At 37.9% G+C, this 24128-nt stretch overlaps 1 protein-coding gene across 1 annotated transcript in view; it reads left to right on the top strand.

The window, feature by feature from the left end:
• The window catches only part of ATP9B (ATPase phospholipid transporting 9B), a 171760-nt gene that overhangs the window by 19578 nt on the left and 128054 nt on the right, over nt 1-24128 (top strand). The window contains exons 3-6 of the mRNA XM_086615096.1: nt 5568-5718; nt 10216-10329; nt 13256-13364; nt 22060-22118. Coding sequence (XP_086471222.1) covers nt 5568-5718; nt 10216-10329; nt 13256-13364; nt 22060-22118 — 433 coding nt within the window. The remainder of the gene's footprint in view (nt 1-5567; nt 5719-10215; nt 10330-13255; nt 13365-22059; nt 22119-24128) is intronic.

Below are 24128 nucleotides of genomic sequence, written 5' to 3'. Positions count from 1 at the left end.
AGAAACTGCTTATTTCTTGCTTTTATAGCACAGTTAAAAGAAAACTTTGTGATATAGCAGCTGTTTTGTGGCTGCGATAATTTCCCCTTTAACTTACAAATTCGCTTCAAGCTTGTGAAATTATAATGCACATAGATCAATACTCTGGAGTTCTTTGGGCTGGATTGATTTCTTTCTCATGAGATTTACATTCCACTTGTTATCAAAAACCACTTTGTCCCTATGAAAACGGTGCCACTGAATGGCATTTCCATATGAAGTGAAGGGGATATCAAATGCTCGGATTAATTTGGGCTCCGAGATGGCCTGTACGCTTTCAATTAATCTGCAACGCATTTGTTATGCAGAAGCATGGGAAAATGCTGATCTTTTGAGAATGACATGACCACTGTGTTGCTTTTGGCCTGATTACTGAAGCTACCTGTTGAGTACAATAATTACAGTATGTTTTCTTTGCAGAACTAGTTTCTGCTACTTAAAACCTAATAAGGAAAAGCTGACCCTTGCAGACAATACAGAGCTTTTATATTATCTTTCCTTTCTGATGAAAATGCTGTTTTGTGAAAGATACTGGCAGTTAAGCTTGTAGGATAAAAGTAATGAAAAGGGAAAATAAAAAAAGCCCTTATTATTAGAGCTGCAGTCAGTTGAGACTTTTACTTTAGCTTTTGACTTGGAGAGATAACGCTGTATTTATGAAAAAGTTAAGGGTTCTTATTTAACGATTACGCCAGTTTTTGTTGTTTGGTTGTTTTGTTTGTTTTTTTTTTTTTAATATGGCATCAGTTACTAATATGAAGACTGTCGTTATTGTTCCTTCAAATGAAAAAAAAAGTGTTAGGAAGCAGGTTGGTAAAAACCAATTTAATAGATGCACCTTACAGTTCCTTTGTCAATTAGTTCATTTCTTCACGTATACAATCTGCTGCGTTGATATAGGGAACGTGGCTTATAGCCAGCTTAAGAAAAAAGCTCCCTATGCATGTGTTGAATTTTCTAGGCAAGGGCATTTGAAATAAATGCTTAAATCAATAAACAAGAGTGTGATTTTTAATCACTGAATCCATCGTAGAAGATGTGGTTTTACATTAAAGATTTCAGAAAAATCTAAAGTGTGTCCTGATGAAGCTACCTCTTACATGATGGTTTTAGGGTATTTGAAGCTCAGAGCCTGATCTATCTCCTGATGTTTGTTTCACACAAATTTAGTGGGTGCAAAAAGCCCATGAAAGGGTCCATACCCTTGCACAAAAACGGTTTCTGTATTGGGGAATGTTAGTTTGAGAACAGAATAAGTGTGTTTAGGGTGTTGATAATCTTGAGTTTCAAAAATATCGGATAGACTTCACTGTTCTTAAAAAATCTGAATCAATTAGGGTTTCTGAGGCCAGCATGTCCACCTCGTTCTTCCTGTGATATAACAGCGATTACTGCTGAGACTGTAAATGGCTGATTTTTACTTTTAAGGTTGTAAAACTCATCTGAACCATTACAGTACTGATCTGGGCATAACCTGTAGTGTTTCCATCATCCGAGATTTTCTTGCATCTGAGAACTCGAGCGTTGTGTCAGTCAAATCCCTTTTTTCAAAGGTATTGGGGTTGTCTCCGAGGTGGACGTCATTCCTATGTCGGTACTTTTTGGCATTTGTGAAACCAGTGGTCATTATGGCATCTGTATCAGCTTCTCTGGCCACCTGCAGTGGAAGAAGTGGTTTCAAGAAGAGGACACTCCGTGGAAGGAGGGCAGTATAATTCAGTTGCTTTTGTCAAATGTTTAGTTTTAGCAATAGAGAAGTCCTCAGTGTCCGAGGAATTTATTCCACAAAAGACACTGTGCCTAGTCAAATGTTCAGTCTGTTTACAGTTTAAATTCAGACTGATTTAAGCAAAATGCAAAAATTCAAAGGCTGTCAGGAAGTTTTTTTCTGTGGGCTTGTAAACAGAAGCTGTCATGCTTGTTTACTTTCTCTGGAAAAAAATATTTTCCTTGGAACTTTTTTGGTACTGATGAGTCTCAACAGTTCTCACTCTACAGCTAAGCTATCTCTTCTTTTGTGTTGTCCTCTCCACCCCCTTGCCCTTGAAAATAATATGTTTAAAGGTTTGATTCCATGAGCGGTTTTATCATGGAAATCCAGTGGAAATCCAGTGGAAATCCAGTGGAAATCCAGTGGAAATCCAGTGGAAATCCAGTGGAAATCCAAGCTCACACTGCGTGGAACTGGTCCACCTTCTCCTGCAAGCACACAGCCTGCGTTGTTTCAGCCATTCGGACAGTTTTACAGGTTTTAAAGATGCGGGGTGGATGTAACTGAAAATGCATGTTTACAGAGGATCCAAACAAATTGATGTCCATCCCATAGTGAAAGCTTCAGGGAGGAAATCTTAAGAATCCAACATTTAAAACTGAAGTGGCTTCAATGTCAGCTTGTGAGTATTGGTGTAGTGGCATTTCCATACCAAAGTGAATGTGGCTTTGAATGATTTTACTATTACGTAACTTCTAGTTTTCTTTAAAAAGGGCCTGCAACTTTTAATTCCATTTGTCCTTTGGCAAAATTAGTTTGTCATAGGCCTGGGATAATGTAGGCTACAGATAAGAATGTTTTCAAGTGGGACTGTGGCGATGGTGTGCTATCAGCCTTCCTTCCTGCGTATTTGTGCGTTCCATGATTCTGTAATTGTGGAAAAACAGGAGAGGAAAGGACCGTACGAGGTCGTCCAGTCGATTCCTTGCCTGCACAGGATGAATTACACCTATCACTTGTGTCTGATCTAACCAGATCTTGAGAGACCTGCAGTGGAAGCAATTCCAGCCTCCTTAAGTGTTTCTTTCCACCCTTAGTAGTTAGAAGCATTTACTCAACGTCTGTCTCCTCCCGTCCTTATTTATTTGCCACAGTTGAAGTCCATCCTTTCTTAATCGTGGTGGACCTAGAGAATAATTGTCCAGTTCCTCTTTGCAGATGTTTCTTACATGCTTGAAACCATATTGGGTCCACACTCAGCCTTCTCTGGACAACTCTTTTGGTGTATCTAGTAGATGAGACTGCCCGCTTTCTAGACTTGTAGTTGTTTTGCTGCTCTTGTGCGTGGTCTTTATTTTCCCAATAGGTCTACTGGTTGAAATTTGACATTCTAAATGGTATTGTAAGCCAGCTGAGATCTTGCTAGCACCGGATTGAGAAAAAGGGATGCGTTTGTGACTTGCTAGTGGTATGCCTGTCCATGCTGACCACATACCTGCCTTTTTTTTTGCACATGTGTATCATGCTCACGCAGTAACTGAGTCCTCCTCTTCTGAGCTGCCATCTGATAACTCTTTCCCAATTTTGTATTCCCATAGTTGGTTATTTCTGTGTAAACTTCACTACGTTGCAGTTTTGCCTGTTTAACTGCTTTCTGTCTCTTCCAGGTAGTTTTTCCAATCTGTCAAGACAGCTTTGAATTCTGATCTCCTCTTTACACGTACTCCTATGTCTTCTAGCTTTTCCGTTGTCTGAAAAATGAAATATTCAATAGTCAATTACCCCATAAGTTCTAGATAAAGCTTTGCAGAACTTCACTGAAATTATTTTGGTTTTGTAACAAGCTGCTCTGCAATTATGTTTCCAACCTTGTTGGTTCCAAGAATATGTTTCTTTACATTCCTTATGAGAAATATCTTGAAAGCTATGTTTTATTAGAGACATAGAATCATGGAATGATTTGGGTTGGAAGGCATCTTTAAAGATCATGTAGTCCAACCTCCCTGGCCATGGACAGGGGCATCTTTCACTAGTTGAGGGTGCTCAAAGCCCCAGGAGTACACATACTCTCAAGCAGTAGTGCCTCTGGTTCTTCTCAGAGGGAAATTAGTACCATTTTAGAGGTCACTCTTGACACGTCAGTGTTGGTTAAGACTTTCAGTTTTCTTTCAGGTGTGTACAAATACATACAAATTAGGTGGCTACACAGAATTCATCCAGGAAGCAATGCTGAGGTGACTGGATCATAATTTTCCGCTCCTGTTCTCAGCAAAATCCTTTCTGTTGACTTGAATACAATTTCTAAGAGCTTCCTAATCGTTAGGTTGTTTTTTATGTATCAAAACCAGTCAATATATTCAAGAACCTCACTAGAAAACGTGTCGCTTTCCTTCACCTTCAGCTTCATCTAGTGATGTAGCTGAAGCCCACTGTGACCAGCTAGGTCTGTGCTTTGGTCGCAGTAGGTGTTCACGGAAGGCTGTTGTCTTCCCACTTCACTTGCCTAAACCAGGCTCTGAACATGATTGAGGCACCTTCTCCTTCAGCACACGGGATGGTGAACCAAGTATGTACAGTGTATGGCAAACCCACTTTCCTTTCCGCACGACCAGTTCTTTCCAAACCATCCCTACTCACCTCCATTAATAATCTGCCGCTGTGTATAGTCCTAGGCTGATTATATTATGTGAGGAGTCTCATCCCATCATTCCAGTGTCCTTGTCCAAATTGCACTAGTTGAAAAGTGGCTGTGAGCTCTTCCCGTCTGTCTCACTGCTCATAGTGGAAACCCTCTTCAGTAGATTTTAAACTGGTTAGGAAAGGATGTTCTTCCTTTCTCCTGTGAATGGAAGTTCACCTCGTTTCCATCAGGTTTCTTTTTTTCTGTTTGGTTTGTTTGACAGTGCGACCTCATTCATGTTTATAAATATGGAAAGGGTGACTGTCATGAGGATGGAGCCAGGCTCTTCTCAGTGGCATCCAACGATAGGACAAGGGGAAATGGTTGTAAGCTGGAACATAGGAGGTTCTGCTTAAACATGAGGAAGAACTTCTTCCCAGTAAGGGGAACAGAACACTGGAACAGGCTGCCCAGAGAGGTTGTGGAGTCTCCTTCTCTGGAGAGGTTCCAAACCCGCCTGGACACGTTCTTGTGTGATCTGATCTAGGTGGTCCTGCTCCGGCAGGGGGATTGGACTAGATGATCCTTTGAGGTCCCTTCCAGTCCCCCAAATTCTGTCATTCTGTGATTAGGCATCCTTCCTTCTTGTGTCTGCTATAGGCAGTCTTGTGGAGGAAACCAAGATTTACAAATTATGTGGCGATTGTAGACGGAGCTGTTGAAATGTTTCTAACTTCTCCTAACAGAAGTCTTATTTCCTTCTCAATCATTAGCATAATTTGAGGATCAGTAGTACAAGATAAAGAATTTAGCTAAAGGACTGTAGGGTACCATGGATGAGTTAATTATTTAACAGTGGGGGGAATTTAGACACTGCTAATGCAGACTTGTATTAGCTAGAATTTTTAGCTAATTAATTAGCTAGAACCTGTGTCAGGGCAAGGTGAAACTCGTCATTATTTTGTTAGGATTTCCTGTAAAGACTGTGCAGGTGTTTATATGTGTATATTTCTGAATTGAGTACTGTGTAATTGCCCTAAATATTGCAAGTCAACATCATGTTTGCTTATTGAAGTGTGACAAAAAATTGTAAACGTGTTTTTCGTAGATATTTGCCTTTAGAGTTCCAGGTTGGGAAACAGTGATCGCATACAGCAAGTCTTTAGTTTTAAAGTAAACAATTGTTTTTCTTTTCAGTTGTTTTGATTGGCTCGTAAATATTTGCCGAAGAAAGAAAGAGCTGAAGGCTCGCATGGTGTGGCTGGGATGTCCTGAAAAGTGTGAAGAAAAATACCCCAAAAATGCCATAAAAAATCAAAAATACAACATCTTTACCTTTATACCTGGGGTAAGGCTACTAACCATTTTTTGGTGTTGGGCTGACTCTATGTTCTGTAGTGTTTTTGACAATTCTACAAAGAGATAATTTTATTTGCCCAGATTCTTCTGTTTCTTTTTATATTTGTCTCAATGTCTTCAATTAAAATTGACAGTTGAGAGCAAGGCTGCTTTTTCTTCCTAAATTGTTTTGTTTTCAAAGGGGTGTTTGCTGAAGAAGTGCAGTGTGTATGATTGAGTGGTTGGAATTCGGTGAAGCTGTAGAAATTTGAGATGGGTTTCCTTGCACTTTTCTGTTCACCATTAGAAATTTCTAATCCTCTTTTAAAACAGAAGCACTTCTACACAGTCAGTTGTGAAAATACTACAAAACACTGACTTCAATTGAGAAATAAATAGCTGAAAATTGCAATGTACTCCCATATATATTTTCTTATACTCTCTGCCACTGAAAGCATAATAAATAGTGTATTCTGAAACAGGCAGCTCCTTAAAGGACAAAAACAATAACTAGCTAATAAACTAGTACTTTTCAGAGGTGTATTTCTTATTGCAGTTTTAAAAACAGTGATGTCTCTTTGGTTTTGGACTCAAGTCTTCTGGCAAGACTTTTTTTGTTGCAGAGTGGAAGTTTTCTTGTCACTTTTTTTGCTAAGAAGCCAGAGTGGGTCGTAATTTCAATTTTTTCCCGTAATGTTCAGTGTGTATGAAGACAAAGGAGACATTACAGTTTTGTCTAGTTCATACTTAAAGAAAAAATTCATTGTTATAATGAAATACAGCAATAGAGGAGACAACTTCTGAAGCTTCAGTAGTTAAAACCTAAAAATATATGCTGCTGTGATATTATACATTCTACTAATAAGCTTTTACTCCTACTTCTACTAACACCATCCAAGAGTCCCGTGTCTCTGAATGTCTTCTACATTTAAATACAGATGTGCTTTGTCCTAAATTTTTTATTTAAGTTCTCATGCTGGCTTATAGGAGTATCGATTCTGTTCTTCTGGCCTCTTTGGTCCAATGACTGGCAGATGCTTTCTAATACATTTCTTTATTAAAACAAACAAAAAAAATTAATGGCTTCATAATTAAGACTGATCTCCTGTCAAAGAAATAAAATGTCGCTTACCACAGGTGGATAAAGTATTCTCATCTCTATTGAACGAAGTAAATGTCTTCTTCCAAAGTTTAAATTATTAAATGCACTGAAATTGGTTAAGCCACATATGTTTTCCTAAAGGCCACAAAATTCATTTAGCATATAGTAATCCATTGATTATTGTGACTAGAAATCTGCAGTGTAGATTACAAATCCTAAACTAAATTCATGTTTCCTGTAGGGATCAGCCATAGTTTGCAATTACCTGTTGAGAATGTTTGTTCTTTTTTTACTCTTTCGAAATCTTGTTTTTTTACATTATAAACAGAATCAGATTTTTATTTTGGTGGTAGTACTTGGAAACTCAGCAGTAACTTCAAAATGAAGTGAGATCCTGAATGTAAAGCCTAGTAGTTAGAGAAAATAAAATGTTTGTAAACTTTATTATAGACATAAATTAACACTTTTCATTGATTAGAAATGCTGTGTTGCTATCTGGTTTTTATGCTGTTCCACTAGAAGTCATTTGTGGGGCGCATTGGTTCCAAACCCGTAACTGTAGCTAAGTCGTAAATACAAACTCCACAGATTTATCCTGGTTGAAATTTTCATCCTGTGAAGTTTTGTGTTCTGTTGAGAGATGTATCTCTCGTCACAGTTGTCAACAGGTAAAATTCAATGATTTCATGTGAAAATACAAACTTAAAATAATGTTTCAATTAGCAGAATTTTACTTACTGGCTAAAAGAGCTGTAACCTTTCCAAAGTATCATCTAATTTCCTAACATTTATGTAAAACATTTCCTACTTCTACATTTACTACCAGTTCTTCAGTTTACTATTTCATACACATCTTGGTACAGCTGTCTAGGAATTTTGTGTAAATTTCTGTAACGGATATCATCTGTGATGGGCACGTTTTTAAGATCTTCAAAGCAGTTCTCTATTTTTTTTTAAATCAGTTTCATGTAACTGGAGCCTTTTCCATTTGCTTAACTAAACTGAAGTGTTCAGCGTTGTGTTGAATGAACTGCCAGTGGTCTGCCAGGATTCAGAAGATCTGTAGGAAGGTGCTGTTCAGCTCCAGCCTCCTCTGGGTGCTCTTGTAGATCTGCACCCCCAAAGTCCTCTGTGGACTTTTCTTTGACCTGATATGTCAAGTCTTTGTAAACAGTTGAACATACTGCTAGAAATGAGTATATGGATTTCACCAGTATCAACATAAGATACAGGTTCAAGCTGAATTAGTTTCATTTTCTGACTTGCCCTGAAACTTCAAATTGGACTTTTTTTGGCTTTACAGTTTTGTTGGTAAATAGCGGAGTAGAATTCCATACTTTTGAAAACAACTTCTGATTTGAAACTGCTTAGGTAGCCTTTAACTGAACAGTAGTGTAGGACTCTGGCAAGAAATTGGCAATTTTGAGGTACTGCTGCTTTGTACCTGCCAGAAAGACACTTTGAAACAAACTTTGCTGAATATTTTTTCCTAGAGCTTAGGTTTTTATGTAATTGAGTAATAACGTTGGACTGATGAGAGGAATAAACATCTGTCCAATAACTTCAATTTTCATGCAGAAGTCCCTGTAATATTAACTGAATTATAAGATCAGAAGATGGAGACACTCTAAATGTGGCTTTTTGATCTGTTTTGAATCTTTTAGCTTTGAAACAATTGATTATACTTAAAGGGGGCCTACAGGAAAGCTGGAGAGGGGCTTTGGACAAGGGTGTGTACAGACAGGACAAGGGGCAATGGCTTTAAACTGAAAGAGGGGAAATTTAGATTGGATATAAGGCAGAAATTCTTCACTCTGAGGGTGGTGAGGCACTGGAACAGGTTTGCCCAGAGAAGCTGTAGATGCCCTATCCCTGGAAGTGTTCAAGGCCAGGTCGGATGGGGCTTTGGGCAACCTGGTGTAGTGGAAGGTGTCCCTGCCCATGACAGGGGGGTTGGAACTGGATGATCTTTGAGGTCCCTTCCAACCCAAACCATTCCATGATTCTATGATTATCTACTTTCTCAAGCTTCAGTGTTCCAAGTTTGGTAGCCACTTCCGATCGTCCTGCTGGAGGTGCCATGTTATCCTGGCCTACTGAAGAAGTACGTGAAGCCTTTGAAGATTCAGAATTCTGTAAAGTGAATCATGTTCTTAGCATGGTCGTTAGAACCAAAGCAACGTTGAGAACATGCACTTGCTGAAGTGGTGCCTTTAAGTACCAAAGGAATCTCTGCATCTGTCATTCCTTTGGAATATGGGACAGTGTAACCTGTGATAAGGTTACTGTGTCTTCACTTAAAACTTGAACAATTATCTTGGAGTTTAGACCTAACACGTGATTTATTAAAAAACATATCTTACTCACTGGATCTTTTCTGTAACGTTTGTTTTATCCTCCTAAACAAAATTTATTCTTGACCATTGAGTAGTTTTGCTGTTTTTAAGAACAGTGGGAAACGGTAGTGTTGGCTGAGTCGATGGTAGCCTTTGTCCCTTGAGAACCAAAGGACTTGGGAAAGAAGGCGGACGAGCTGTAGAGCTTCCAGCTCCTCAAGAGGAGAAACATCAGTGGCTGCGTTGAGGAGGGTGAACAAAAGTAGCAAGGAGTTCGTGTAGCCTACTTGGTGTTGTTACTCTGCAGCAGTTCATATGGCAAAGACCAGGGTAAAATTCTTGTAAAGGGTTTCTGTTTGTTCGATGCCAAGGATTATTTTTTTGAAGGCCAGGACATGAAAATTTTTAAGACAGAAAGACATGGTGAGACAGCTAAAACAGGCTTCAAGTATTGGTACTTAAGGAAAAATTAAGACTTACTTTTAGTGCTGTATTTTTAGGAAGAAAAGCTTTGGCAGTTTAAAATGAAAACTTGATGTAAGCAATGAGAATTCAGGTGCTCACAAACTTACTTTGCTTTTTTAATTGATACTATAAAAAAAAAGAAAATTTTCAAAAACTATTTGAAATCATAAACTTAAAGGTAGCTATTGTGGACATAAAATTATTCCAAGATGCTTCTACAAACATCTGAATTCTGTTTACTGTTAACATTTCAGAGTAAATCTTTGCACAGTGATCTTTATATACATTTTAATATTTGTGAAGATAGATGAGTTCACATAGCCCAGTTTTCAAAAATATCACAAACTTAGCAAATTGCTTTTTCAAAGTGAAAATAAGCATTAATATCAAAGAGTTTTTCTCAACAATGATAGCAGTATAATATTAAAATAACTTATAGCACATGTAGTAGTTTGTGATGATATATAGCATATTGAGTTATATAATACTCTAATAGTACCATGCCATAGAATGGTTTTATGTCTACTGCCATGCAAAAGTGAATTTTATGTATGTTATGGGTAAAATTTTAAGATATTTATCTATTTTGTGTTTTTCATTTTAGGTTTTATATGAACAGTTCAAGTTTTTCTTGAATCTCTATTTTCTCGTCGTGTCCTGCTCACAGTTTGTACCAGCATTGAAAATAGGCTACCTGTACACGTACTGGGCTCCTCTGGTAAACAGAAAAATACTATTAACTAGAAGTTTTGGGGTTTTTTAACTTCAGATGGAAAGTTCATGTATACGTACGTCTCATAAATTTGCATCTGGGAAACTACAGTGATTAAAGTATGTAACAGAAGTAAAATGCTGATTTGAAATGACAGTATTTTCCGTCTGATACTCCGGAAGCTGTTGTTTGATAGCCCTCCCTCCCACCACCTCTACCCCTCTCCTGCCCCACAGGCTGGATGTTGGTTTTTTAACCAAACCAAAAAACCCTTCAGCTAGTAGAGAACCTTATTTGGTAACACAGGGAACTCGTGTGTTAAATTTCTTGGAGTTTGTTGCTGTTTGCTCACTATTTCATGTTTTCAGGCTAGGTCAGAATTGAAAGCGTAGATTTTTTTATGTTCCTTCTGTTTTGGTTTTGATCATGTCCTTTTTTCACATGAAATATTTTAAAGCCATGGATAAACCAGGAGGAAAATGTGTAGTGAAAATAAGTTACTCATTAAATACACTTTTCCTAATGGATTACCCTGCCAGTTGCACTGGCTTCCGAACGTCTTACTATTATTGAGCCCTCTGGAGTATTTTCTTGGGAAACCATTCAAACCAGTTGCTTCTAATTCATGTTTCCTAAGGTTTGAAAATTGTATTCTCTTTAGAGGAGACCCTTTTGATAGTCTGCCAGCTGTAGTTCCATGATTTGGAATTCTTTTCTTGTTTGTAACCAGATCATTGCCTTCTCTTTCATCTTCCTCCCGGCCCCTCCACCTTAGATTTAAAAGCAAGGCAGGAAGAACAAATGCTTTATTTTCTAAATTTATAAAAAAAAATGGTATTTTTCAGTAGCATTTATTCTCAGTGATATTGAAGAGAAACAGTGACATGCTGACTGCTTGAGTAAAGGTCATTCTTAACAAGTCAATAGAGTAAATATTCTGGATCGATTTCATTGTTTTAATTGTTGCAACATGTGTCCTTTTAAGTATTGATGAACGAAGAGACTGTCCTGGAGGTTCTTCACACCTCTATTTCCAGGCGACTTTTGGCTTCTGCTGTGTCAAAAAAACACTTCCAAGACAGAAAGCTTGTTCAACAGTGGGATTTGAAATGGATATTTACAAAGCTCTTTTTCACTGACCCAGTAAGAAAAGACAGGAGTAGGTCTGGTCTGGAAATTGGTCTCTTCACAGGGAAGTGCTGTGTACAGCTCTATATGTTAGTGAGGTAGTAAGGAAAAAAAAATCACTTAACATCTCAGTCCTTCTCATCACTGGGAGAAGATACTGTATTCTGCAAATACCAGTGATCTGTTCTGTATAGATGTGTTTGTCTTACTCCAGGGTGTTTTGAATGCTGTTTCCCAGTTTTCCCATACAGTTTGAAAACACAATATCTCATTTAGTGCTAGTGGTTCCCTGTTTTGCTGAACTCACTTGTTTCTACTTGCATAGCTTTTCTACTGATGATTAACCTCCAGGTAGAAGAGATGAATTGGATGTTGAGTAAGGCTCAGTATGTGTGATGAAAATACAAAACATTTAAGTCAGACCCAGTGGGCTGTCTTGGTTGCTTAACGTTTAAGTTTGGTTCTCTCTGAAGATCATGTAACAGCTGATAAATTTTCAGTAATAATCAGAGGACTAACTATGACCTGGCTTGTATTTTCTGTCAAGATTTTAAAGAAAAAAAAAAACATTGTTTGACCTGATGCATAAAACCAACGGAATAGAAGTTGACTATGTGCTAAAAGGTTTTTGTGTTTTTTTGGTGATACGTGGGGTTTTTTTGGTTGTGTATTTCTTAGGTGGTTTTTTTTGCTTTAGCAGTTTTTACAACAGGCAGACATAATACACTTAGATCAAGCACTGGAGTTCTTCAAACAAGACTGTGTTTTCCTACTTTGATCCCATTTGCCCAGTAGGGAACAGACTTCTCATTTCAAGCCCAACATACCAAGGATGTGGAGCATACAGGTTTGATTGTAAGCAGTGTACTAAAGATATTTAACTGCTTACAGTTTGAGAAAGATGACAGTTTTGGGGTTTTTTGTAAGATTGACTTCACGATTTCAGCTCCTCTTTGGAAGAGTGTCAAGTTCCTTTGAGCAAATGAAGAAAAAGGGAAATGTCTGTCTTAAATATTTCCTTGTAGTCACAGTGAGCTGCGCTGAGCTGCCCAGCAAGGTGTGGTGGCCACTAGGGGAAATTCCTGCAATTAACACCTTGCATTCTGTGCTTTGATTGCTGTCTAGTTAATAAGGTATTTGCAAAGGGCAAATATATTCGGAGGTGCTACAATGTCTGTGCTGCTAAAGCTTGTGAAAATGCTGCTGCCAGAAAAAGGGAAAACCCTACAGTTATGCCCTAGGAGTGAAAAAGAATGCATTTTGCAAAGGCACTTTTTTGTTCTGGGTAGTTGTAATATCATTGTTGTAGCTAATGTAAACCTGAACAAGTGAGAAGTGTTTAACTATAAGGTTGCAACGGGGTAAGCCTTGGAATTTGGGACTGCAACTGCAAAACAGCCCTTGCTGTTGGAAAGGAGATAGTCAAGACTCCTTTATGAAAACTCTGCACCTTCACTCGTTTCTTATTGCTGGGAGCTTAGGGGAAGGTTGGGACTTCTGCAAGAAAAGAAGTATAATGGTGTAAATTTTATTCTATAGAAGGAAGGTATTGGTGGGTGTCTGAAGCTGGGCAGATAGTCTAGAACCTTATCTAATCATATTTGTACAATGTGCAAGTATGATTTTCCTTTTTTTTTTTCAAACCGAATTATTTTAACAGATTGCAGAAAATACCAAAATCCACATGAGGAAAAAAAAAAAGTAAATATTCTAAGCACATGTTCTTACTGTGTATAGTGTTCCTACTTGTGTTTCTATTTTGGCACTCTGAGAATTCTGAATTGCATAATTATATCTTGAACAGGGATTTGTTTTGACGGTCACGGTGGCACGGGAAGCCGTTGATGAATTTCGACGTTACAAGAGAGACAAGGAAATGAACTCCCAGTTATATAGCAAGCTGACAGTGCGAGGTGAGCAAAGCCATTTGTATAAATCCTTCCAAATATCTCAGCTACGTTTACAGACTTTCAGTTCGAAGAAATAACTAATAGTCTCAAGCCGCACTACTTGGAATGAAGCGGGTCCTGAGCTAAAGTACTTAATTTCTCTCAGATCAATATGACTGTTAAACTTGGTCTGTTTAAGAAGTGTTGTAAATCTTTTGTTGTTTGTGAAGGTGGATGTATAGAATTGTATGCATTTTTGAAGCATTCTGCTGTTTACTGTTTCTTCAAAGTGCAGTTCTCCTCTGAAATTGATACCGAGCAGTAACTCAGCAACGCTATCAGCTGTGTATCAAGTGCATATAGGAAATAAGGGATCAGTAACTAATACCATCTAATTAAAATTCACTAGAGCCTTTCAAACTTGGTGGATGTATTTTGTGCTTGAGAAAAGGAAGATGCCTTGTGAGTCAGCTTCAGTATCAAAAATATTGATTTCCGTTTTCGCGTGTAATTGGAGATCTATATGATCATGCAGCAGGAACATCCAGTTTCCTTTCCAGAAATTAATAAAAGAAGAAATCACAGTTATGACTTGTTTTGGACTCAAAACCTTTGTCAGTTTTTTCACAAAGTCTTTTGATGGAAATGAAGCACTTCAGCTGCGAAGTGACAAATTTGGTAGGATGTTGTAGATTTTAAACACGAGCATAAGAGGAAAAAAACCATGCTCTCCTCTCCACTTTTATGTTTCTTAGCATATTTTACCATTTAGATTCAGAACTGTGCCACATAGAAGGGTGCCAGAAAATAATGAATAACCTATTACCGAGTGGAACTGGAATGAATAAACCTTATGAAACAACATGGCCTTGGTGTCACCCTCAGAAGTTATTTTGCTACAATATCCTGGGAAGTCTCTGTTAAGGATTTCCCTTGGCATAAAAGCCCTAGAAAGTGGGAAGTTGTCGAGGAACGTGTTAGAGTATATGCCATACATTGTGCCAAGCGTAAATTCTATTCACTAATTCCCAACATACATTTCACTGCACTTTTTAGTTTATTTTGGTGAACATCATCTGAGAGTCTGTGGGAAGAGTAACCTAACCAGATCTGTGAATCTCAATTAGAATCTAAATTCTTGGAGTAGCTCTGGATAATATTCTCTCCAGAAAAAAAGGGATGAAAAGCTTGTAATGTAATACAAGTATGTTCTGTCTTAGAAAGTAATTGCAAGGTAAGTAAACAGGCAGTATTCTCATCAGTGATGATAAAACCTGGCAGCTGAGAGGAGCTTACACTGCTTCCGTTCAGGATAGAGTCTTGCATCATTTTCTGGGGTTTGCACGCAGAAGGGAGCAACTGTAGGGAATATTTGCCTGTTATTCTTCCCTTCCTTGTCAGCCTGAAATAGGTTTATCAACATTTAGACATACCACTGTGGAAATTCCCAAATTTCAATGGAATAGCTATAGTTTAACACGAGTGGCTGCGTTGCTGGCCTCCAGATCTTTACAGCCTTTAATCCAATCCGTAAAGAAACGGACTCTTCACGGCTTTTCTTTCAAAGTTGTAATTTAACCTGCGAGTCGGTTTATCCATTTTTTAGATCCATTCCAGTAGGCTACTGAACATTCACCTCTGAAACAGATAGTACTGTGCTACCCTACTCAGCAACAGTGCCAGTAAGCTGAAATTCTTAGCTCTGGAAGCACATCTATAGTTTATAGTTACCAGTAAATGATGTAAAATCAAGACATTTGCTGATTTAAGAGCTGAGTTTGGTGCCTTTTGTGCTTCTTTTCTCTCTTAACTTGTTTAAACATAATATTGGAGTTTCTGGTAAATTGCTGGGCATTTAAGCAGCATTTAAGTAGAAGTTTTGGAATCCTGATTTCTTCTTCTCCAGTTCATGAAAGATTTCATGAGGTTATGTGTATTTGAGAAACTTTTTCCATTTGTAGCTTCTCCTAGAAATAAGAAAGCTGGTGAATTAAAATCTGATTTGGTTACCTTGACGCAGGAGTTTTCTAGATATGGAATAGAGATTTTTAAAATAGTATCTAGGTAAAGCCCAGCAGTCGTGACAGAGAGCAGTGGAGCAGTGACTTGTTCAAAGGAAATTCTAAAAATGTCCTTTGTAAAGAAAAAAAGTATATAAAAAAAATAAAAGTATCAGCTTTTACCAACAAATGTGTATGTCTATTTTGACTTTCAGGATTTGGTGTCAGTGCCATCACGAATTCATACTTGGTTTTTATTCTGTTTTGTGGGTTTTTTTATGTTGACAATGGTGTGATTGATGAGCTAACAGTGTTTTGAGTTGTGGCTGATTTTAAGAATGAAAACTGTGTTACAGACCCCACTCAAAATTAAGCTGTACTAAAAATTACCATAAGCACATATATAAAATAATGAATAGATGATAAATTTGGACCTTTTTCATAAGATAGGGTTCTTTCACAATAAGGCATTCTGAAGCCAAAAGGTATCATTTTCAGGCAGAAAATGGGACTTCCTGCTGTGATAAAATTAGACCAACATTGTTACAGATTTTGAGAAGGATTTAGATATTTATCTGTGCAAACTAATAAAGTCAAGTACTATACTTCTGCTAACTATTTTTATAAATAACTTTTGGTATAACCTACCTAATTTTTAATACTGGCAGTACTCTTCAAGTGGAAAAATTCACTTAGGCTTACTGTACTAACCTACAGGCTAATGGTTTCGAGAAAGAAGGCTTTGTTACTTGTGAATGAACAAACTTGATACTGATTTAATTAAAAGCCTGAAAATCGATGCCACTCTTAAGAGTCACTTTTCAGAGTGGAACTGCACTTTATACTGCTCTAGCATCATTTTTTTTCCTAGTGATTTTTGACTTGTGTAGGTTTTACAGTCTTTTCTTTGAAATAAGTATCTCATCTCAAAGATGGAGAAACTGACATGGAGAGGTTAAGCAGGTTGCCTTTGCTCGAATTTGGCAGTAGGAAAATTTAAAGTTAGTAAGGTTCAGTGTTACTGTTGGTTTAATCGTACCATTTATAGAAGATAAAAATGAGAATTCAATCACTTCTGGTTAGTTGTTTTGCAAAATTGTTCACTATGGGGAAGCAAACATTTGTAGCAAGAGAAGCTACAGGGATGTGACCTATGGTTAATTACTTGTATAAAGATAGTGTGGGTAGGCTGATTTGTAAGTTAAAATCTTTTTATACAGCGTTGCAATAGATTAAAATCAGGAATTCTTTGACTACATAGCAATGTTGACTTTCTGGGGAGTCATTCTTGGCCTCAGGAACCCCTAAACAGGTAAAACATGTGAATGTTGCCTTATGACCTGCGTGTTGCTGGTGTAAGAAGCACCAGCTTTTCGAAGAGGGTGGATTCACTCTTGAAGATGTAGAGTTTCTTTCTAGTAATTCAAGACCTTGAATAAGTATTTGTTCTGATCAGTAAATCTTAGCTTTTTTTATAATAATGAGCTGTTCCAAGCAGGAAGTCAGTGGAGAATGGGGCATCTGTTTGATGTGTTAATTGTATGTAGACAGCAGTGGCCAACTTAATGTCCATACACTGGTTCTGACCCATGAGCTATCCAGTGTTACGTAGTTTTCTGTTTGTCATGTAGCATGGCATGGCAAAGTTCAGTCTCCAGGCATCCCGTGATGAATTTGCTACGTGTATCTTCGCACTTGTCAAAAAGGTGAACTTGTTACACGTGAAATTTGATTGATTTCTACTTTTTCAGCCCTTTGTGGCAAGTGATGAAACACACCCATCAGTAAATGTATGAACTTTTTTGCGAGCACGTCAGTTAAGTGTACCCTTCTCCATGTCTTTCATGTGAAAGTTTTTAATTGGAGATATCCCTGTTCCTTGCAGGGGGGTTGGACTAGATGACCTTTGAAGGTCCCTTCCAGCCCTGACCATTCTATGATTCTATGAACTTTTCCCTTGTATACTTCCCTAGATTATGGTATTGAATCTCTAAGTTGTTCAGGGTGTGATGTATTCTGCTGTCCTAATCTTTTTGAGATTTGTTGCAAAATCTGCTTTCCTTTTTTTGTGTATCAAAGTCTGCAAATCCTTAATAGACAGTTCTCAGTCAGTATGCAAGTTAAAGTCAGAGGGAGGAAGCATATCTACCTGTAGAACTGAAATTATCTTGCTATTGAAGATCTTGGAAACTTATTTGCCTTTTTCTGCTTCAGAGCAGCTCACCTGCGTATCCTTTTGTAGAGCAGAAACTGCAGTGGAAAAATTTGTGCATGCAGGTTTGGGAGGACTTACAGGACAAGGGGCAGTGGCTTATAGGACGAGGGGAAATGGCTTTAAACTGGAAGAGGGCAGATTTAGATTAGATCTAAGGAAGACATTTTTCACCCTGAGGGTGGTGAGGCACTGGCACAGGTTGCCCAGAGAAGCTGTGGCTGCCCCATCCCTGGCAGTGTTCAAGGCCAGGTTGGATGGGGCTTTGGGCAACCTGGTGTAGTGGAGGGTGTCCCTGCCCATGGCAGGAGGGTTGAAACAAGATGATCTTTGAGGTCCTTTCCAACCCAAACCGTTCTGTGATTCTATGACTTCCCACTTTTCTTTCTTAAGGGACCGTTATACTTCTGGCACAGCTTCTTGTCCCGTGCACTTAGGTCTGACCAGTTCAGTGCCTATGAAAAACCGCTGCTATTCTGCAGAAGAATCACCTCAAGTTCATCAAAAGACTATTATCTCTTTCCTTAAGCTGCCAAAAGCCAATTGGATAATCAAATTGTAAAGCAGTTTTAACTCTTTCCCTTCCCATTCTTGAAGTTCACAGTCCTGCCCTGAAGCTTTCCTAGTTAGATTTGCCTTTTTTTTGTCCTTTTTTAAAATTGCAGAATGGTCTCTGTCAAGAGGCAGTCAGTTTTCAATTGTTTATAATGATGCTATCTGCAACTTTAAAATTTAAAGACGTTTGCCAGAATGTCTTGATTATTGTAATGTTATTCTTTTGCAGTTTTTTGAAATCTGTATTGAAACCACTCGTAACGTTAGAATTTCAGCTCTTCAAGAACAGGTCGTCCTTCTGCTTTTTAAAAAGCCACTGCCTTAAAAACCCTCAGCATTATTTCTGAATCTAAAGGTACAACACTAGGTCTTTATTGTTTGCAATATTTCAGACCTACTGACGACCTCATTCCTGGTATTTAGACCATTTGGAACAGGTAAGTTTTTCAAGAATTGTATCAATTTAATCTAGCTGATTAGGGAAGCAGTAAGCAACAGCAGAAATTAGCAGCTCTAATTATGCTGATGACTCAGGCTAATAGATGCCAGGTAAAACCTTCATATGGTCTATACTTGACTCCATTCAGTTGAGAGTTTTGTATTACTGGGTTAGAGACAAGCTCTGTCACCAATGCCAGAAGCAGTACTTCAGCCAGCATTCAAGGTACCATGGCAAAGATGTAATAGCAGATTAAAAAGAATTAGAAAACGCTGCTTTCAGAACTTACTGTTCTTTCAGGAGTAGCTTGCACTCAGGTGGTAGAGAAACTTTTTAATAAAAAGAAACAAAGTCGTTTCTGATCTAGTATATACCCACGTTTTGTTTACTTTGTTTCTTAAGTATTTCACATAAAAACTTAGCACATATGAGATATTAGTTTTTCAAATCATTGCAATTCATTTCAAAAGGCGTTTTTTGGGGAGTATAATGAGTTACTACAGACACATTTCAGTGTTCCAGTTCTGCATAATTCTATAAGTTGCTTTAGGCGAAAGCCTTGCGCCTTGGTGGACTATAAAGTCTGGATGCGCAGCCACTTCTGACAGCTTTGGACTTTTTATTGGTAATTACACAGATGGCGAAGAGCGTTTTGGGATGGAGATGTTTTTAGAGAAAAAATAGTTTGCAAAAATAAGTTATGCAGTGAATAACATTCAGTGTCTTTTTTTTCCTCTCTAAATGCATCTTCACTACGATGTAGTATTGCATTATTTTAATGTTCTCTGAAATGGTAGCTAATGAGTCTCTTTTTTGCTAGTCAAAAAGGAAGTGTTATTTGTTGACTTTTCAAAAGTTTAAGGCGCTTTTTGAATTACTGCCATGTTTTACCATTTATTTTTTAATGGAATATTAATGGAATATTTTAATGGAATAATGAATTATTTTTTAATTCCCTGTTCCTTGCAAGGGGTTTGGACTAGATGACCTTTGAAGGTCCCTTCCAGCCCTAACCATTCTATGATTCTATGAATATGTCCTGCCATTCAGAATTAATTGTCTTCTACGTCACAGGCCACTTCCTTACGTGTGGGGATAGACAGGATACTGTAAGACACATTAGTGTGTAACAAAGATGGTGTTCTGTAGCGTTACACTAAGCCACCTGGAAAACAGCCTGGTAAGGAACCTTTTTTCATAATGTGACATTCCCAGGATTGCTAGACTTGAGTACAGGCAGAGGTGCAGTGTGGGTTCCTGTGGGAATACTTGGCACCAGGAGTCTTTGCTTTTTGTCTGCCCTACATCATGTTGGAAATGAATGTTCTACCTTCTCTTGTCCTCTGGGGCTTAGTGTCTTCTGATCTTTACTGAAGATGCTGTTAAAACATGCCTATGGAAAATTCAGTTCTTCAAGTTGATAAAAGTGCTAGCAGTTGCATTTGATTAGTGTCTCTGAGTGGTTTTGGTCATACATGACTGCGTAGGTGACACAGATCTGAGTCTTAACACAGCTGGTTCTAGGAGTTTTGTGGCCGTTATTACTGTAATCAGTGGATTGACTTGGTTATCACACTGATAAACTGGTGAAAATAGTTAGCAGAGGAATTGAAAACAAAATATTGAGGTCCCTTCCAACCCTAACTATTCTATGATTCTACGAAATGCTATCCTTTTGGGAATGCTAACAGGCTTAGAAAGCAAAGTAAACATGACAGTGTTTTTCTGCTATATATTCTTCACTTCTAGTCTAAACTTTAGAATTTATGAAGAGAATTCACTGGCTGGTGCAGTTAAGCAGACTAAATATGTTGGTTTGGTATCAGACAGTTCTTTTAGTGGTTCAGCTTTAGTATTAAGTTACTTTAGAGTGAAGAAAAAAATTATTGTTGAGAGATTGACGCTAACCGAATTTCCACAAGTATCTTGAAACCCCTGTAGAAAACTGCCAATGTTTCTTGCTACAGCTTTTTATACCTTGGTCTTCTGCTCCTCCCTTCGCCCTCCTAAATGCGTTATGGCAGAGTTGGTCAGATGGAAAATATAATTTGTTCTATATTTGAGGGTGGAGGGGTGAAGGTGTGTTCAGCAACCAAAAAAACCGAACTGTTGTAAAAATCATTATCAATAACGAAGACTGGCTTTCAGAAATAACTTTGCAGACAGGCAAACAAAAGTTCTGATTTTCCTCTGCCAACACGGTTTTAGAAGTGCTAATGTAATGGAAAATGTATTAAAAGTTAGCTACAGGAATTTATTATTGACAAATCTACTATTCGTAGTACTTTTGACTAAACTCCAAAGCGATCGCTGCTCATCCTGTGCTTTTTTGGGTCTTCTGTTCTAATTTGTTCAGTGTGATTTTAATTTAGAACCCTAGCACCTACCCTTGTAGGTACCTACTTGCCATCTGACACCTGCTGATCAGGTACCTGCTGCTTGGAATCACGATAGTGTTTCTGATGGGAAAAGATATTTCCTGTTGGTGTGTGTTTCAGCTCATAAGGCTGTGTAAATATGGATGTGTTTATATCCTGAGTTAACAGGTTCTGGATTTATCACCTGTTATATCTTGGAAGAGGATATCTATATGTCAGGACTTGTTTGTCTACAAAGGGTGTTTGTTTTTTTTTTTTACTTATTTGGGCTTTTTCTTAACTCAGGGAAGCAACTTTTTCTGGAATTGTAGCAAGGACCTGGGACTAGAACTCCAGAATTCTAATGAGATCAACAATAAATCATTTTGGGCAGGAACTTAACCTCTCTGTCTCAGTTTTTCAGTCCTTCAAATAAGAACATTAAAACTTAACAGTCTTACAAATATTAGTACCCTACAGAACATGGATAAATTAAATTGGTATGTGTGCTGTGTATTTTTGAATGAGTTGGTGGCAGCAGTTGCCGAATGGGCAGCTGGAGAGAATGCAAAACCTCTATTTCAGCTTTTGACATGTTACTTTTCTGATATGAAATCTTCGGGCATTTCTTCTGACTTTGGAGAGACTGACCTCTTTTCCACTATAATTGCCAACAAACCTCAGACCATGCCAGTTGCATCAGTGGCTTTAGTGGCTGGGCAAGGCTACCTGTTGGTAACTGGGCTGTGACTAACAACTCGTGTGTGTGATGATGTTGGGTGACTGTCCGCCTAACAACTCTTGACTCGTCAGAAATAGAAGTGTTGTCTCCTGGTAGATGTGAGAGACTCCTTTTTCCAACTTTACAACTCTGTTATTGATACCGTAGACCAGGCTTGAGCGTCTTCCACACATAGTTTTTCCCTCTAACACAATAACAAACTGGTTACAAAACTAGACTTTTTAACCCAATGAGTTATTATTTCAAATGGATGAAACCTATTTATTGTGTTCAACAGAGATCCATTTTGTATAAATTGTAACATTTTCACCAAACAATAATGTCTTGAAGTATAATTTGTATTCTGGGATTTATATTCTTGTGACTCTTTATTAATGTCTGCCTAAGTTGATTACATTTCTTCTTTTTTTTAAGGTAAAGTGCAAGTTAAGAGTTCAGACATACAAGTTGGAGACCTCATCATAGTGGAAAAGGTTGATACTTTTTAAATATATTTTAGAGACTAAAGATTTTTAACATGCTAATTATCTTCTGAAGAAAAGTATATCAAGCTGCTTATCTGTGAAGTACTAACTAGCTGGTATTGTAGTTGAAATCTTATTTGAGAATCTTCAAGGAAGTCTATTTTTGGACTATTTTAAGCTTAATTGAATGTAAACATTTATATTTTGTGAATCAGTATATGCTTAAATTTATCTAGTGAAGGGAATACAATTACTGAACTGAATTATCTGGCTTGGGCTGTGGTGAACGTTCTAAGATGTCTCATTACTGGTACCTTCCTTCTGACACTCAGATCAGTGTTTTTCTGTGTCTGAAGCCTTCAAGTATAAATTTTATTTATATATGTAAAAATATATTTATGTGATATAATTCTAATATGCATATAATGTATAGATAAATAATATAAAGCTTATATATTTTGAAAAGAAGCAGCTTTCTAGTTTGCTGGCAAATGGTGATGTGAGAGCTGTGAACCTTTTTCCCCTCTATGTCAGTATTATAAAAAGGCAGAGTTGCTTGTTTTAGTTGACTTCCTGGGATGCTACGAAATCATTGTGACCCCGAAAGTCAACTTCATTTTCTTGTCAGATGAAACTGTTTTTACTGAAGTTCATTCTGGAAAGGTGATTTACTTCCTGGGTGCTGGCAAATGATTCCCATCACACTTCAGAGAGCGAATCCACGGAGATGCTGGAAGGAGGCACCTCAAGTTGAAGCTTGGATCTGCTGCTCTGTTTGAAGTGGTGTATGGCAAATTGCAGTTGAGTGGAACCTCGCCAGTGACTAGACTTTTCTCAGCTTCTTGGTGGTTTTACTCCCATTTAGTGGAGTAAATTACTTCTGATAAAAGCAAATCCCTCAGCAAATATGCCCTCCTGTTATATTTTGTGCTTTCTTATTGGTTGACACCTCTCCTTTTACTTGGAGAGTTTGAAGAACTCATAAGTTGTTAGTGGATAGAGATTATTTTCCTGTTTCAATCCTATATAAGAAACTTCTGTTTGTTTTGGAAGACTTCTGTTTCCTTCCTTTCTGTTTCCTTCCTTTCTGTTTCCTTCCTTTCTGTTTCCTCCTTTCTGTTTCCTTCCTTTCTGTTTCCTTCCTTTCTGTTTCCTTCCTTTCTGTTTCCTTCCTTTCTGTTTCCTTCCTTTCTGTTTCCTTCCTTTCTGTTTCCTTCCTTTCTGTTTCCTTCCTTTCTGTTTCCTTCCTTTCTGTTTCCTTCCTTCTGTTTCCTTCCTTTCTGTTTCCTCCTTTTCTGTTTCCTTCCTTTCTGTTTCCTTCCTTTCTGTTTCCTTCTTTCTGTTCCTTCCTTTCTGTTTCCTTCCTTTCTGTTTCCTTCCTTTCTGTTCCTTCCTTCTGTTTCCTTCCTTTCTGTTTCCTTCCTTTCTGTTTCCTTCCTTTCTGTTTCCTTCCTTTCTGTTTCCTTCCTTTCTGTTTCCTTCCTTTCTGTTTCCTTCCTTTCTGTTTCCTTCCTTTCTGTTTCCTTCCTTTCTGTTTCCTTCCTTTCTGTTTCCTTCCTTTCTGTTTCCTTCCTTTCTGTTCCTTCCTTTCTGTTTCCTTCCTTCTCTTTCTGTTTCCTTCCTTTCTGTTTCCTTCCTTTCTGTTTCCTTCCTTTCTGTTTCCTTCCTTTCTGTTTCCTTCCTTTCTGTTTCCTTCCTTTCTGTTTCCTTCCTTTCTGTTTCCTTCCTTTCTGTTTCTTCTATAGTCCAAAGAAAGAACAATACACTGAAGCCACGTTTGATTTGCTGCTCTCAGCTTAAAATACATCTATTTTCATGTAGTTTGTGCTATTTCTTGCTTTTTTTTTTTTTTTTCTTTCTTTTTGTCTGCTATCTGTACTTGATGTCGTTTTGGGTGTGTTTGAGCAGCATATCCCACCGTGGAGTCAGCTTGCAGCTGCTCAGTTGCACATATTCCACATCTTCTAGGAGACTGAGAATGAGGTATTTGCTTTGAGTTTTAATAGAAAGCTTTTTAGG

The sequence above is a fragment of the Tauraco erythrolophus genome, chromosome 7 (assembly GCF_009769465.1).
Source record: "Tauraco erythrolophus isolate bTauEry1 chromosome 7, bTauEry1.pri, whole genome shotgun sequence".
NCBI classification, from domain to species: Eukaryota; Metazoa; Chordata; class Aves; order Musophagiformes; family Musophagidae; genus Tauraco; species Tauraco erythrolophus.
The sequence above is the reverse complement of the archived record's forward strand: the minus strand, read 5'-3'. Positions and strand labels throughout refer to the sequence as shown.